Source organism: Trypanosoma cruzi, genomic scaffold (assembly GCF_000209065.1).
Source record: "Trypanosoma cruzi strain CL Brener 1047053516293 genomic scaffold, whole genome shotgun sequence".
Classification (NCBI taxonomy): Eukaryota; Euglenozoa; class Kinetoplastea; order Trypanosomatida; family Trypanosomatidae; genus Trypanosoma; species Trypanosoma cruzi.
This window is the reverse complement of record NW_001849488.1, coordinates 11,384-25,793: the sequence shown is the minus strand read 5'-3', so window position 1 is coordinate 25,793 and position 14,410 is coordinate 11,384. Positions and strand designations below refer to the sequence as shown.

Genomic DNA, 14,410 nt, shown 5'->3' with positions numbered 1-14,410 from the left:
TATGGACGCAGGCGGAGCCTTGCAGTCACATCCCTCCCGTTTCTTTAACCCACACATGCACACACACACACACACACACCTGCCCCATATGTGTATAAAAACACACACGCAGAGGCAATGCATGATTCATACAATACACAGTCCGGCCATGCAGACAGAAGGATAATCCCAACACCACACACACACACACACACAAAGAAAGGGAGAGAAAGTACAGCAATCAAACAAATAAATAAAGAAAAGAAAAGAAAAGAAAGTGCGGAGTCCAGCGTTACTGCAATTCGCGTCATAATCACGCACCGCATTTCATAAGAGCAACACTCACGTTTCATTTCCCCTCCCTCCCTCGCACAGCCCGTATGGCTTCTAAAATAACAAAAAAAGTGAAAAAAAAAAAAAGACATGAGGGAGACGGTTTTAAATTTATTTTTTTTTTTTTTTTTTTTTTCATGCTTCCTCACACCTGCATGCGTGCTGCCGTACTTCGCTCCAGTCGTGTCGCCTCCTCCCGTTATTTTTGTTTTTTGTTTGTTTGTTGTTTCGTTTGTTTTACCCCCATTCCGCACCCCATTCGCTGGCGGCCATGCACGCAGACACACAGGGAGAGGAGGGGGGCACAGAATGCAAGGCAACACGCATGCACACTCACTCCATCACCCCAACCGAATACAAAAAAAAAAAAAAAAACGGTCCTCTTTTCGCGAGAGAAGGGTGGAAAAGCAAAATATATAAATAAATAAATAAATATAAGTATTGACCGTGGGTTATATAAAAAAAAAAAAAAAAAAAAAAAAAAAACAGAAACTAACATGGAATGAAGAAGCAAAAAAAGGAAAAAAAAAAAAGAGAGAAAAGGCATAAAAAAAAGGAAAAAAAAAGAAAAGGGAAGAGTAATTGAAGGCTGCAACGTCTTCCTTACATTAAATTCAGCTGCTCATAAGAACAAAAAAAAAGAAAGAAAGAAAGAAAGAAAAAGCCGCCATGCGTCAAATAACGTGGAGGCATATAAAAATCCTTCTGTTGCAGCCCCCCCCCCTCCCCAAAAAAAAAAAAGAAAGAAGAAGAAGTGTTTGTAGGAATGGAAAAAAGAAGAAAAAAAAGGGTCAACGTAATATATATATAGCGCTGGCGGCCAAAGGCAGCAACACGCACGTTAGCGATCGATCATCATATCGTCATCGGTGTCGTCTTCTTCGTCGTCGCTCCAATCGCTGATCGAAAGACCATCGATGTGCGTGCTGATGAGGCTTCCTGAAGTCCCACACAAAAAACTTTCATTCTGAAAACCGCATTGACTGCTGTAAACATCAAAAAGATGCGGGTCAAGAAGACCCTCAGCGGCATCCGCAGAGTTGCAATGTTGCTGGAAGAATGGGTGCTGCAATAGTTGCGCCGCGGTCGCACGTTTACTGGCGTCCGGCTGCAGGCACTGCAGAAGCAAATGCCGTAACGTCATGGAAATGAAGACATCCTCACGACACTTCGTTAAGGGCATGGATGTCATCACACTAGACGTGTCAGATTCAATCCTAGCGGGTGGAATAAAACGATGAATTTTCTCAGGATGCATGGCAGTTTCAAAAAGGATAGCGGCAACGTTTAATTCGGAATGTACAGGAAGCGCGCCGTATAGGAGTTGTAGAATGGTGCAACCAAGTGACCATATATCTGCTGCCGGGCTGCACGCATCGGACGTAGTATGAGGCTGTAAAACAACTTCCGGTGCCATGAACCCGGGGGTACCAGAAGGCATTTCACCGTATCGTTGCCCTAAGGCCCGTGTATTGTACCTGTTCCTGTTGTTCGTATTACTACTATAGGTGGAAGCTTTCCTGCCAATGTAGCGTGCGCAGCCAAAGTCCCCCAACTTTGTCACAGGAAAACGACGCGGGGAGTTGATACAATCCCTACACTCGTCCCCATGTTCATCGGCCCACTTGACCAAAATGTTCTCCGCTTTCACGTCCAGGTGCACCACATCATTTGCATGCATGTAGCAAAGACCTTCAACAATGGGCTTTAGAAACCAGCGCAATGCTCGTTCACGCAATCGCCCTGCCTCATAGTGCTGACGGACAAACGACAAGAGCGAACCACATGACATGTATTCCAAATAAAGTCGGCAAACAGCAATGCCCTCGTTCCCAATTTCCGTATCCACTCCATGCAGCTGTACAAGACCAGAGTGACGAAGTCCATGCATAAGGCGTGCCTCCTCCTCAAGACCGACCTCCATTACAATTTTCTGAGGAGATGTGGTGTAGGGCAAATTCATCCGGCCATCAGGGGCGCGGTTCAGCATTTTGACTATCTGGTGCACTGGAATAGATGTCGAGAATGGCATCTCAATCGTCTTCACCGCATAGTATACCCCGGAACGCCTGGTGTCCTCGCAAAGCCACACTGCAGCTTGCCGGCCTCGGCCAAGCAATTGGCGGGAGAGGCGCACAGTCGGTGGGGGAATCAACTCCTGTAGATTTGCCCACGGTTTTAACATCATCTCTCCTCCAGTGTTTATTTGACCGCATTCACCCGCATTCATCACTTCTGCCTGTTTTCTCGGTTTGTCACAAAACTGAAACGCATCCGCAATGAGGCATTCGGAGTCGGGGTATATTATTCCATATTTCCCTACCCCAGAAGCCAACACGAGGGGGCTTCGATAACTTCTTTTTGACATGCATTCTGTGCCCCCTTTCTCTTCACTTCGCACAAAGAAAGAAAACGCGTCCATATCACACGCAGACATACACCCTGTCATGTCCACTTCACCTCCAAAGAATGTTATTATTCTTCTTCCTAACGAGCCCCTTCTTAGGCGCTGACCTGTAAATAAAGCCTATATGTATATATATCGCAAGGGCAATAAATACGTGGGTGTATGTGTGTTTATATGTGTGCGCGTATACGTATATGTATATATATCCAGGAAATTGGGACTCGTAGATGTTCCGTTGTTTGCTTTTTTGCTTTCAAGTCCTCCTTTTTCCGTATTTGCTTGTTTGTTTGTTTGTTTGTTTTTTGTCGTTTCTTCCGTTTCTTGCGCTGTCGTGGCCAAATGTGTTTTTTTTTGTGTGTGTGTACTTCACTCCGTATCGCCCTGTAAGCGCCCAAGCCCCTTTCTGCGTGCGTAATGCCTCTTTTCTGCCTTTCAGACCGTAATGTGTGTATGCGTGTGCCTGTGGGAGAGAGGGGGGGGAGCGCAGTACGAGAAATCCCCTGCGGTGCACCCTTCCCAGTCACTCGCGCACGACACCAGCCTCCGTTCCTCCCGTGACTGCCGCAAAAAAAAAAAAAAAAAACTGAATTTTCTTTTTTTTTTTTTTTTTCGTGTGCAGTCTCAATCGCGGACAGGCTGACACGCGTCAAACACACACACAGAGAGAAAAGAAAAAAAAAAAAGAAAAGAGAAAACAAAAGCTGGTCTTCTCCTCCTTTTTTCTCCTCCCCCCCCCCCCTTTTTACTTTTGTCCTTCTTTCTTCCTTCTCTGCCGACTCCAACCCTTTTCTTTTTTTTCTTTTGAACGTCGCTTTTTCCCCGGGAAAAAAAAAAAAAAGAAAAAAAAAAAAAAAGAGAAAAAAAAAAAAAAGAGACGTCAAGGCTTCCCCCGTTGTGTGTGGATTCCCTCACGGCGCACCGGGCCGGAGCCGAAGTAAAAAAAAAAAAAATAAATTAAATAAAATAAATGCACCGCACACACACACAGAGAGAGAGAGAGAGAAATGAGGAGATAAAAAAAAAAAAAAGGGTTTCTCTACAAGCAAATATTTACAGCAAAGAAAAAAAAAAAAAGAAGCCATCAAAACATAGGCGTATAATTAAATAAGTATAAAAATTCAGCAAAAGGAAAAAAAAAAAAAAAAAGAAGCGAAATGAACAAAGTAAACAACACTCACAAATACATACATACATGCAAGTACACATCGCTGCTTTTTGTTACGATTTTTTCCAGCCATTCTCACACACTCACTCCTTCTCTCTTCTTCCCTGCTAACCACCACATCCTTCACTGTGCAAAGCAGACAACATGCCAGCGACCTCAAGGACATACGGCGACTCCCAGTTGTAGCGGTTCATAGAAATGCAAGGTGGCACAGAGATGCATGAATACATTTATATATATATATATATATATATATGGGAATAAAGAGAAGAAAAAGAAAAAAAGACTAAAACGGATAAAATCCGAAATAATAAAAATAAAAAAATCACCTGAAAGGGTATAAAACCAACAATACTTAACTGGGGGGGAAGGGGGGTGTTTTCTTGCTCTTCTTCTTTGGATTTTTCCGTGACTTTTCTCAACACTCTCTGTTTTTTCTTTTTTTGTACATATCATGTGTGAAATTATTAAAGACGCCCAAGAAGAACAAAACTCGCCCGTACGTTGTGGCTCCCCCCCCCCCCCCCTGCTGCTCGCCGATATTATTTGTTTTTCCAGTGTTTCACACACTCCTACTCATCCACGTCGTGACTTGCGCTTGTTCGCCACCCCATTTTTCTGCCTTCTCTGTGACAGAGGTGACTCCGCCCTCTGCGTTGCTGGTGAATCCCGCCCGCCACCGGAACTCAAAAGCGGCAGCAGGAAACTCTCGGGAGTTTGCGCACGGTCACTGTGTGGGCCCAAGCCAACCTTTGTTTGACTGCTGCCCCCTTGAAACGAAATGGGAAACATGAGTGGATCCGATAAGTCCAGTCGAACACCAATGGGACTTCGTGAACAGGAGGCGCCTTGAGACGTCCCCACATGGAGATCGGCACCGTCACGGGAGGCAAAAAAGGATTTTTTGCCGAGTTTGACTATTGGTTGACATCCTGATTGCGTTGCCGCCACGCGGCCAGTCCGGGAAAGCTTGGCCCGATGCGAATGGTCCTTTTTGTGCAACTGCCACTGCATCAACACCCCGGGCGCAGCGTCAGAACTATCATCGTCTTCCGTACGTGCGGAGAAGATAGAAGTTGAGGTTCTTCTCGGTGCAGGTCGGAATGCCTGACGAAATCCCGAGCCCGCGGGCGACAAGACTGCGGGAGGCGTCAGTGATGACCCCTCCACCGAAGATAATCCCGCATTTTCCTCGGTGAGAAAAAAGAAGTATCGCTCCTTTGTTCCGCCGCTCTCTTCATCCGGCCTCCGCTTTTTGTCCACTCCGCTCAAAACCAAAGAAACCTCAGCAGGTGAGCGTAAATCGCCCGATTGCCGCCGAGAATAATCATTACTATTGCTGTCTCTACTGCTATCATTTTCTCGGCTAGTTACCAGGAGCAAAACGGGTTCTAAAACCGCCCTGGTGGTTTTCTGTTGCTGTGCCTCCCACTTCTTTTCTTTTTTTCCTGTGGGGAATGTTTCCACGGGGCAATTCACCCTTGTATTCCTCGATGGCCGTTGCGCAAGAGATCTTGAAAGCCCAGCAAGTGACTCGACCGGCAACAATCCTTTACTTTGTCCCGAAATGCTCTCTATTGCTTCATCCGCAGTATGCCAACGTGACTCTTTCGCCATGCGCTCCAGCTCCAACCCAAAACAGCCCTTAAGACGCCTTTCCTGTCGCGTGGAGAGTCCAACCGTAATGACACCAGGCCCTAAACATCTTCCAGGCCGCGCGTACGAAGGAAGATTCCGCTCGTGTGGCAAATTCCACGACATGCTACTGGTCTGTGAAAGATCCGCGGTGTATTGGTTAAAAATGGAGCGTTGCCACTCCATACATGTGAGGGATCCTCCTCCGTTCATCCTTCGACGCCTAGTACCCAGTTTGGGCAAATTGGAATAAGAGGCGGCCGCCTTCCAACGCATATACGACAGCTCCTCTGCGTAAAAGGCGGATTGTAGTTTCTCGTGTGCCGCAATTAAAAATGAGTGTAAGTCCTCCTGCATCGATTCACCTCCAAATTCTCCTCCGAAAAAACTGCCGCCCCACTGAGCAGAGCCCATTTGCATAGTGTTAAAATTGGCTTCATCACCAAGGCCGGTAGGATGGGTATCGGAGACGCTGCCATGTCTACTGCCTGCCATAGATACATTCCCTGCATCATCCGCAAAAGCTCCAGGGCAAAGCTCCTGCTCAAGACGTCTCACGGCAATATCGACAGCAAGATCATACGCAACCAAATCAAACTCTTCAAGCTCTGATAACATTGTCGTGTGCATGGGCAAGAAGTATAGATCCTCCATTAGAATGCCCCTCTCCGAAGCTTCACTTGGGGTAGTATTCAGTAATGCCAAAAGAACCTCCTTTTCCTTCACAAGCCGTGAACGTGTCCTTTCAATGTCGGTTGTCAGTTGAACTGAGGAAGTTTTTTTCGGAAAAGTACGTTGAATTTTTTGCTGTCTCTCGTTGGTGCTCAACGATGACATGGTTTCATTACTCGAGCCTCCGAATTCAGTGATGCTGTTTCCCAAAATGCCCTCCCGAACCATCTCGTTTCTCATCATGGCCGCCTTGTACTTTACATTCAAGTTACGCAACATTGTGTCGTGATCCTTCGCGTTGTGAGATGAGGTCGCATAGGCCTCTCTTTGTCGGCGTCGTCTTACGCGACTCACCTCCTGGGCAAGCCGCATCTTTAATTTCCCCCCCAGGCAACGAAGGCTCTCCTTCAGTAACATGCTTGGACACAGTTCCTGTATCCGCGCCCCACCGTACGTGGTCCAGACCGCAACGGAGCCATTCGCACTCCCGACAAACAACAAACCATTGCGTCGTGTTTTAATACACCGTACACCACCAAAATCATCGAGTGGATTTAAAAAGTCCTCCTCGCCGGCGCCCTCACCGCGGCGACGGCGAAAAGCCTCCTCAAGAAGGTGTGTTCCAGTTCCTTCCATAAACGCATTCCAGTCAACGGTGATGGCTGTGGCTTGTCCAGGGGTAGTTGTGTTCATCCACGAGGTTCCAACAAATTCCTTTTGTGCCTCTCGTTCCAAATCATACTGAAGTTGCAGTAACTTGCAACGCTCATAGCGTTCACAACGGGCACGCTCCAATGTGGCACTCGGTGACAACAAAGTCAATGGGGAATCATTCACTGAATGCACCACATGTCTGCGAAAGAGAAACTCCACCCAATTGTCCGCAATGGTGCCTGGAATCACATACGAATTGTCTCGCACCATATCAAAATCAAACTCTTCCTCCACCTCGCAAAACCCGCCCGGTAAACCATCAGATGTCGGAGAATCCTGCCGCTCTGTTCCGGTCCCCACAGACCCATTCCGATAACGAATTTCCTCCACGATGCATTGCCGAATATGTCGTATATCACTCAAGGTAAGTGAGACAGCTGCGTAATGATGGCAGGCAGAAGAGGCAAAAGAAGTAAAACTTTCGCCTGCATTCGCCATTGACGGCTTCCTCATGGAGGAAAAGTCTGACATCATTGACATAATTAGTAGTGCATGGCGGAGGATCGCAGCCCCAACAAGTAATTCCGAAAGCGTCACTGTTAGAATATCAAATGGAAGATTTGCAGTCTCCGGAAACTGCCGTGCTGACATGTTTGACGATGCTGGAAAAAACAGCGGTTTACAGGCTTCAAAGATCCACGAAAGAGAACCCTTCCGAAACCTTGCCATCGCGGCGCCCCTGTCGCTTCTCACGTTGTCTGCGGGGGATGAAATGTTTGGTTTAGCACGCGGCGCAGGGGATAAAAGTGGAGAATCGGCTCCCCTCCACGACACAGAGTAACCTGTGCTGTTTGCGGTGTGTTTCAATTCTCGCCCAAGTGTCGCAGAGGAGGGTCGCTCTGTTTCAAGGTATCGCATCACGCGATCTGGTGTTATACCAAAGAACACCAACAACACATTGAGGAGACGCGGCTCATTCGAGTCATGGAATTGCCGTGTGGAGGTCATGGGTGGATCCAACGATTTTCCTGCTCTGCTGACATTAATAATGGGGTGGAGATCAAATGCCACAATCAAGTTACGCACGAGGTAGGAAGAGAAATATCCCTGACGCGTACCAATATACAGTGCACCGTAAATGGGGTCAAAGTGGAGTGCTGTTGGGGTACCAGGGACGCAAAACCACCACATACGCAACGTTGAACCGTTGCTGTATTTGTCAATGTCATTCATCGGGTGCTTGTCAACAAACAACAAGGAATTTCTACCCCGCTGATGCCGTCGGTGCAAAACAAGGGACTTATAAAAGTCCTCAAGTAAATTAAGCATGGCAGCGCCTTTCACAAGGAAAAAGCTGACGGTGCCCTGTGTTTCTGCCACCACCAAACATGGATACGCACCGAGAAAAGAAACTGCCGACAACTCTCCCGATACGGTAAACACCTGCACAACCGCCCCCGTCTGGGTCTTCATGTCCATTATCGAGATGCGTCCATTGACTTGAACAAGGCAAATAAACTCCAACGTCTCGCTTACAGCAACAAAACTCACGGCGTCCGCTTCCACAATAAAATTCAGCTGGCGTTTATGGGTCTCCTCCATATCACTCGCTTGAGAGAATTCATGCGAGGGCGTCGCCATTCTTCGTTGAAGATTCCTCTCCAACTGCATGTACGATGTGGCCCTCGAGACAAGAAACTCCGGAATAATAATGCGGTGTGCGTGAACACTGCCACCAATCAGTGGGAAAAAACGAATCACCCCGTCCGCGTACATAACACCCAATTCCTTCACGTCTCGTGTCGTCATCATTCCAATGGCCTCCTTGTGAATGGAAGTGCTTTCCTCCTCCTGAAGCTTAATTTTCCTTTCGTGATGCAAGAGACGATGGAGTATGAAGGCAATTTCGTGCACACGTATTTGCGCCCCTGCCACTCCACTTGCTGTTTCTATGCCCTCAGTGATGTTGCTATACCCTCGATCTGTGGGCCGCCTGTTGGAGGTAAAAATGTGACGGTATTGAACCACTGCAGCAAGAATAAGGTCCGTAGAAGGAGGCATCGTCACAAGTGTCTTTGACAGTTGTCCAGAATTTGTTCGATGGACACGAATATCACCATTATTAAGAGCGTAAAAGATAAAATGCTCCTGGATGTCAATGTGGACACAGAGAATTCGGTAGAGTGTTCCTTGACTCTTCACCAAATCATTCTCTGTGGTAGACCCACCACTAAAACCCATACCACCGACCCCACCACCACTGCCACTACCTGCACCGCCAGTACTCCCACTCACCGTAGAAACCGTAGTAGCGGTGCCAATGGCAGTGTCGCCTATGGTATTTGATAAAGTTCCACCGTTTACATTCTTGCCCAGTCTTGACAACATTGCCGTTCGTCGCATTTCATCAGGAGATGCCATCCGCTTCGAGAGGCATTTCGCGCTACGCTCCATTCTCTGTGCGACTGCCCGGGCGCCCACGGCATTAATAACCTCACTTACGGTGGGTAATGGTTTTTTACACGCGTCCAATTTGTGGCAATCCGTTTCCCCGCTAACAGCCTCAAGCTCGGCACTCGTCGAGAATTTCGTGCTTGCATCATCAAATACAGGAGCCATACGCACCATGGCGAACTCAAGGCTGTTTGCCTTCAGGCCAAGGCACAGTGCGCCCTTTTCGTAACTCCACAATCGACAGTCCGCAATCGACGCGCTTAAAACCCAACGATTACGTTCGCAAACAGAGACATGGCAAATTGGACTGGAATGTGCCTTTAACGCACCTAAGCCACTTACAAATACACAAACAACGTTGTTTTTAGCACCGGAAACAAACAATCGCTTCGACAACGAATCATAGGCCACATAACGCGCTGGATAAAAACTTTTCGCATTCATCGCCGCCTCCACGGTTGAAAGAGTGGTTTGTAAGATCGCTGGAGTCCCATGTTGAGCATTGGCATCACCCTGTGGTCGAAAGCGTTTCTTTTCCTTCTCATCCACATCAAAAAGACGATAGCCATTCTGTTGTACCGCATTCTCAACTGTGTACATATGACGAAAAGCAGAGAAAACCGCTCCAGAGACCGCGTAAAAGGACATTTTTGTAACATTGGTCCGCAGGCTCCAAACCTTTGCGTAACCGCTGGAGTCCACCGAGATCAGCTGCCCTAAACTCTCATCCACCTTGACAGAGATGATGGGGAAGTAGTGCGGCGAAATGGGATCGTAGAGGTCAAGGTAAGAAACTTGATTGGTGTTCCCCCAAATGGAAAGACGATTCGTGGCACTCAGCGTCACTATTATGTTACGTAGCGGTGTCATGCAGGCATATCGAACCCCGGAATCGTCCATCAGACGAAAGGAGCGTAGTGATGTCATGTTGCTCGCGCGACTGAGAACAACATTCCCGTCAAGGCTAGCGGAAAGCAAAATACCCAAAGGGGTAAGTGAGAGGGACGTGATAAATTCCTCGTGAATCTTATTACGTTGTAAAATGTACGGCCCCAGCTTTTCACAAACGGTGCTTGTGGCTGCCACGCCTGTTGTCATGAAATCACCTCCAACGTTTTTTAAAAGAGGCAACTTCCGTAGAATTTCCCGAAGGTCGACTTTAAAAACAACTCCCGAGCGCGTCCCGAGGAACATGTACCAATTCATCGTCGGATCCCCCTCTGGGGAGCTCGGGCACCACTCCATGGAGGTGATGGTCTCCGTGCAGGAAACCGTAATTGACTCGGGTATCACCCAAATGTGCTGCTCAATGTTAAAAAACCGAAGAAGGAGATCATTGTGGAGAGTCACATACGTCTTCGGCAACTCGGGAGACACATTGTACAATTGTAGAGCACTTTCAATCGATGGCTTAGCTCGCCGATCAATGCGACCATCGCCGGTCCCTCCTGACAAGTTATTGTCCTCAGCGGCGTTGACCCTTTTTTCGGTACCCCGGGATTTTTTCATCGTCTTTAATTGAGACTCATCCTTGTGGTTGTAACCTTCTTCATGGCGCAAAATCCGCCGACTAAACTTTCGTTGTTGTTGCAAATTCCTCGCGGAGTCGGCAGCTGCATCCCACCGTTCGGCATCCCACTCATCTGGCGCACCCTGACGATGCGAAAAAAGAACATCCGCCGAGCGCACAAGCAGTTTGCGCCAAATAAGGCCAGAATAAAAACTGTCCCAGACGGCAAAGTCATGTTGACCCTCCACAATAATAGCCGAATGGCTGTGACGCACTTCGGTCACCGCCCCCAAGTACCCAAGTTGCCGTATCACAGATGGAAAGGGCTCCAAAACATACTCGTCAAACACTTTTGCATCGCTCTGCACATCGGCCTCCGAGTTCTCTTTCACCACCATAAGACGATGTTGAACCTCCACCCGCTCCATCAACAGGTCAGTGAATGACGACCATGTAATAAAACCCCGCTGCTCCCTATCAAACAATTCGAAAAAGCGCATCACAACATGTCGGCATTCCTCAAGAAGAACTGAGACTTCCTGAACCATGTCATCACGGCTGTATCCGGCACTAAAAGCAAGTGTACGGGATTCTTTTCTCGCCGCATCGGCGGTACCCGTGCCAGGTTGGGAAGTGTTGTTGACTGCTGTCAACAACGGCGAAACTGAAGAGGAAGAAGAAAAGTTAAATGACCCCTTCGGAAACCGATCAAGATAGCAGGCACGAAAAACTGCTCGACTGAAAACGTAAACAAATACCGGCAACGGAAGTGGGAGGTTGTCCATAGACATATTAGCAGCAAGCATTAAGGAACTCGGATCGCGCTCTCGCAATCGATCGCTCAGTTCATCAAATATGTCAAACCCAAATAACTTTTGGGGTGTTGGTGGACCCCGCAGCTTCAGCATCATCATTTTCGTCCCAGACCCAAGAAACGAGCGTGCGACCAGGTTCGTATGACCCCCCAGTGTGTCACACTGCCTACTCGACGACGAATTCCTAAAGTCGCAAAGCTGCTGCTCCATGAGGCGATCATACAGCCAAATGCACAAGAGACGTGTCTTTTTGGACGAATATTCTTTGCGGAAGAGAACGGACTCAGTCAAAAGACCATTTGTAGTAGATTCTTCTGCGATGGAAGCGACACTCTCACCCCCTAGACCTTCCTCTAGATCGCTCAGTGCGGTCGCGGATAACTTTGCAGAATCCGTTGTTCTTCGAGGGCTTGTGCGATGGATTTGCTTCTTTCTTTGCTGTCGTTCCGCCTGACGCTCGGCGTGGCGCATCTCCCTTGCCACATTCCTCGTCACTTTGTACATTTCAAGCAAATCGCTTCGACTGAAAAGCTGTGCATGGGCAAGAAATGACTTCTTTAACCGCTCAAGGTCCATGGTCGCCAAATCGAGAACAGAGAGTGCGTTCAGATCGCGGGATCTGCCCTGCCGGGGCGAAAAGGACTGAATGCGGCGCCAAATTCCACCATGAAACCCCGCCCGCTGCGTGGCTGCCTCCGGCATCGCGAAGCACTCCTTCGTCAGTTCGTTTTTTGGCAGCTTAAGAAATTGAGCCATATTTGGGGAGGGGCTGGAACCGCTCCTCAAAGAAGCCGTGGCCCAATTAGTTGAAAAAAGATCGAGTCCTTTACTTGTTTGAGCGACGGAGGGAAAAGAGTCGTCGTCCGCCGTCATTCCTGACGCGTCACCCGGCTCCTCTCCCACAGATGGCATGCAAATTACGGCGGTAGACGACGGCATCGCGCCCGTCAGGAGGCAATCGGTACTGGTACCAGCGCCAGCAGCAGCCTCCATCGGTTCCAGCATGGACTGTGACTCCGACATCTCCTTCCTCCTCCTCCTCCACTCTTTTTCGTTGTTGTTGTTGTTTTTGTTTTTAAAGTGCAATGTGATCATAAATGCGCATGCATGCAGTGCAAAAAAGTTTTTAATAAGGAAGAAGAAAGACACTTTAGAAACACACAATCGAAGCCAGAAAACTTCAGTAAATTTATTCCCTCCCAACATTAGCGCCTCCCTAGACCTCCTCCGCGCACTCATACACACACTCACGCGAAACGTGATGAAGTTCTTTATTGCTGCATTTATAATGTGTGGTGGCTCGCACCACGTTGGCATACCGCCTAACTTTGATTGTCCCCACTGCTGTCAAAGTAAAACAAAACCGTCAACACAACAAACGCAAAACGAAACCGCTTTTACGCACACCTACAGAGGCACTCACCACTCCACTGAAGGAATTTCGTAACCCTTTTTTTTCTATTCTTCGATGGACCCGCCTCCTCCCCTTCTGCACACACACACACACAGAAAAAAGAAATAAGGAAACGTCGTTGCCACACTCTGATCAAATTCATATTTTGCCAAGGTGCTGCAGGACCTTCTCCCCAACAGAGACGGTACGTTGAACCTCATATGCATTCACCTGCTCACTCACTCGTGCTGGGTTGTAGAGGTAGTTCACCATCACTGTAGCACTCTCACGGCTGCCAGCGACGCTACAGTTGCCCAGGTAATTTAGTCGCCACATTGTTGCGCCGTTGGAAATGTGAAAATTTCCAACTTGGTCGAGAATGCGACCTCGTCGCTTCTCCTTGTAGAGATAATGGGCCACAGAACGCAATAACGGCAACTCAATGGCACGTGTAAGGTCACTGTCCTCCCACCACGCAGGATGATAATGATGATGATGATGATGGCTATTTGTGTCAACTTCAGGCATTTGAAACAGGCGGAGTAAAAACCGCATGGTAAACAAGTTTGCCACTCCTGTTGCGCAATTCGAGCACTGAGGAAGGAGATGTGCGGCAAGATCTGCGTGGATATCCGGATGACGACTCACAAATTGTAGCACGGCCTCGCGAAGTTGTGAAAACAAGCAAGCCTCATCATCTTTTGAATCACCAAAGATGCGGTGATTTAAAAATTTCAAGCCCCCCGCCGAGGAACCATCACGGCATTCAAGAACGTCCTGCTGCAGTTTGGCCACCTGTGTGGTCAGCCACGGAATGTAGCCGGGAATAGGCGAGAGCGTGGAAAACGTTGTGATCAGAGATAAACCCTCCGCACGCCGCTCCGCATTGAGTCTCGCCTCAATCTCCCGCACCACGCGCTTGATAAGCAAATTGCCAAGATTAAAGCCCCGCAGTGCAGAATTAGCGGAGTTGATGCTGTAGAATATGGCCGTGTCCACCCCATCACTACAGCTGCCATCATTACAACCACGAGTGTCATGAGTGCATGCATCTCCTAATTCTCGTTGCGGATTGTCGAGGGGCGATGGTCGTCCAAGAATGCGATCTACTGAGCCAGCGATCCCGCGCGTTAAGGCCACCTGAACGGCGATTAACGGCTCCTCCACCACAGCAGGATGGAAAAAGGCAAAAAGATGACGATTCTTGGTCGGCTGCAATCGCTGCTTCATGTCGGCAAGGCCACTAAAAAAGGGATGCACAGCCTCTGCAGCAATCACCTTTTCGAGTAACAACGGCGGGGTCGAGTGCCACGTTAGCTCCTCCATCACAAGCCACTCCTTCGCAAAGAAATCACTAAACAAAAACTCTAACGCACCATCTATCGAAGACACA

General features: G+C 48.3%; 3 protein-coding genes across 3 annotated transcripts, besides 27 other annotated features; all 3 read right to left on the bottom strand.

Moving 5' to 3' along the window:
* Positions 1–883: a sequence feature (areas merged during assembly that could not be assigned to a particular haplotype. This can correspond to areas where the two haplotypes were merged or to regions with more than two copies in the genome that were merged during assembly.).
* Positions 51–79: a microsatellite.
* Positions 176–195: a microsatellite.
* Positions 235–256: a microsatellite.
* Positions 423–448: a microsatellite.
* Positions 517–550: a microsatellite.
* Positions 723–747: a microsatellite.
* Positions 771–883: a sequence feature (T-rich).
* Positions 884–2,237: a sequence feature (haploid, Esmeraldo-like haplotype).
* Positions 939–973: a microsatellite.
* Tc00.1047053509605.30 (protein kinase domain, putative) lies at positions 1,154–2,761 on the bottom strand (the record flags this gene model as incomplete). Its single annotated transcript, XM_802840.1, has 1 exon — positions 1,154–2,761. The coding sequence occupies one exon, from the start codon at positions 2,759–2,761 to the stop codon at positions 1,154–1,156; it is 1,608 nt and encodes a 535-aa protein (XP_807933.1).
* Positions 2,238–2,944: a sequence feature (heterozygous, non-Esmeraldo-like haplotype).
* Positions 2,879–2,925: a microsatellite.
* Positions 2,945–3,452: a sequence feature (areas merged during assembly that could not be assigned to a particular haplotype. This can correspond to areas where the two haplotypes were merged or to regions with more than two copies in the genome that were merged during assembly.).
* Positions 2,994–3,025: a microsatellite.
* Positions 3,285–3,329: a sequence feature (AT_rich).
* Positions 3,384–3,420: a sequence feature (T-rich).
* Positions 3,453–3,490: a sequence feature (areas merged during assembly that could not be assigned to a particular haplotype. This can correspond to areas where the two haplotypes were merged or to regions with more than two copies in the genome that were merged during assembly.).
* Positions 3,491–8,759: a sequence feature (heterozygous, non-Esmeraldo-like haplotype).
* Positions 3,544–3,590: a microsatellite.
* Positions 3,655–3,688: a sequence feature (AT_rich).
* Positions 3,777–3,890: a sequence feature (T-rich).
* Positions 4,109–4,140: a microsatellite.
* Positions 4,190–4,210: a sequence feature (AT_rich).
* Tc00.1047053509605.20 (hypothetical protein, conserved) lies at positions 4,461–12,941 on the bottom strand (the record flags this gene model as incomplete). Its single annotated transcript, XM_802839.1, has 1 exon — positions 4,461–12,941. The coding sequence occupies one exon, from the start codon at positions 12,939–12,941 to the stop codon at positions 4,461–4,463; it is 8,481 nt and encodes a 2,826-aa protein (XP_807932.1).
* Positions 8,760–8,854: a sequence feature (areas merged during assembly that could not be assigned to a particular haplotype. This can correspond to areas where the two haplotypes were merged or to regions with more than two copies in the genome that were merged during assembly.).
* Positions 8,855–14,410: a sequence feature (heterozygous, non-Esmeraldo-like haplotype).
* Positions 9,070–9,141: a microsatellite.
* Tc00.1047053509605.10 (malonyl-CoA decarboxylase, mitochondrial precursor, putative) lies at positions 13,177–14,410 on the bottom strand (the record flags this gene model as incomplete). The annotated part of the gene is made up of 1 exon (XM_802838.1): positions 13,177–14,410. A coding segment is annotated over one exon (1,234 nt), but the record flags the coding sequence as incomplete, so codon positions are not given.
* Positions 13,497–13,521: a microsatellite.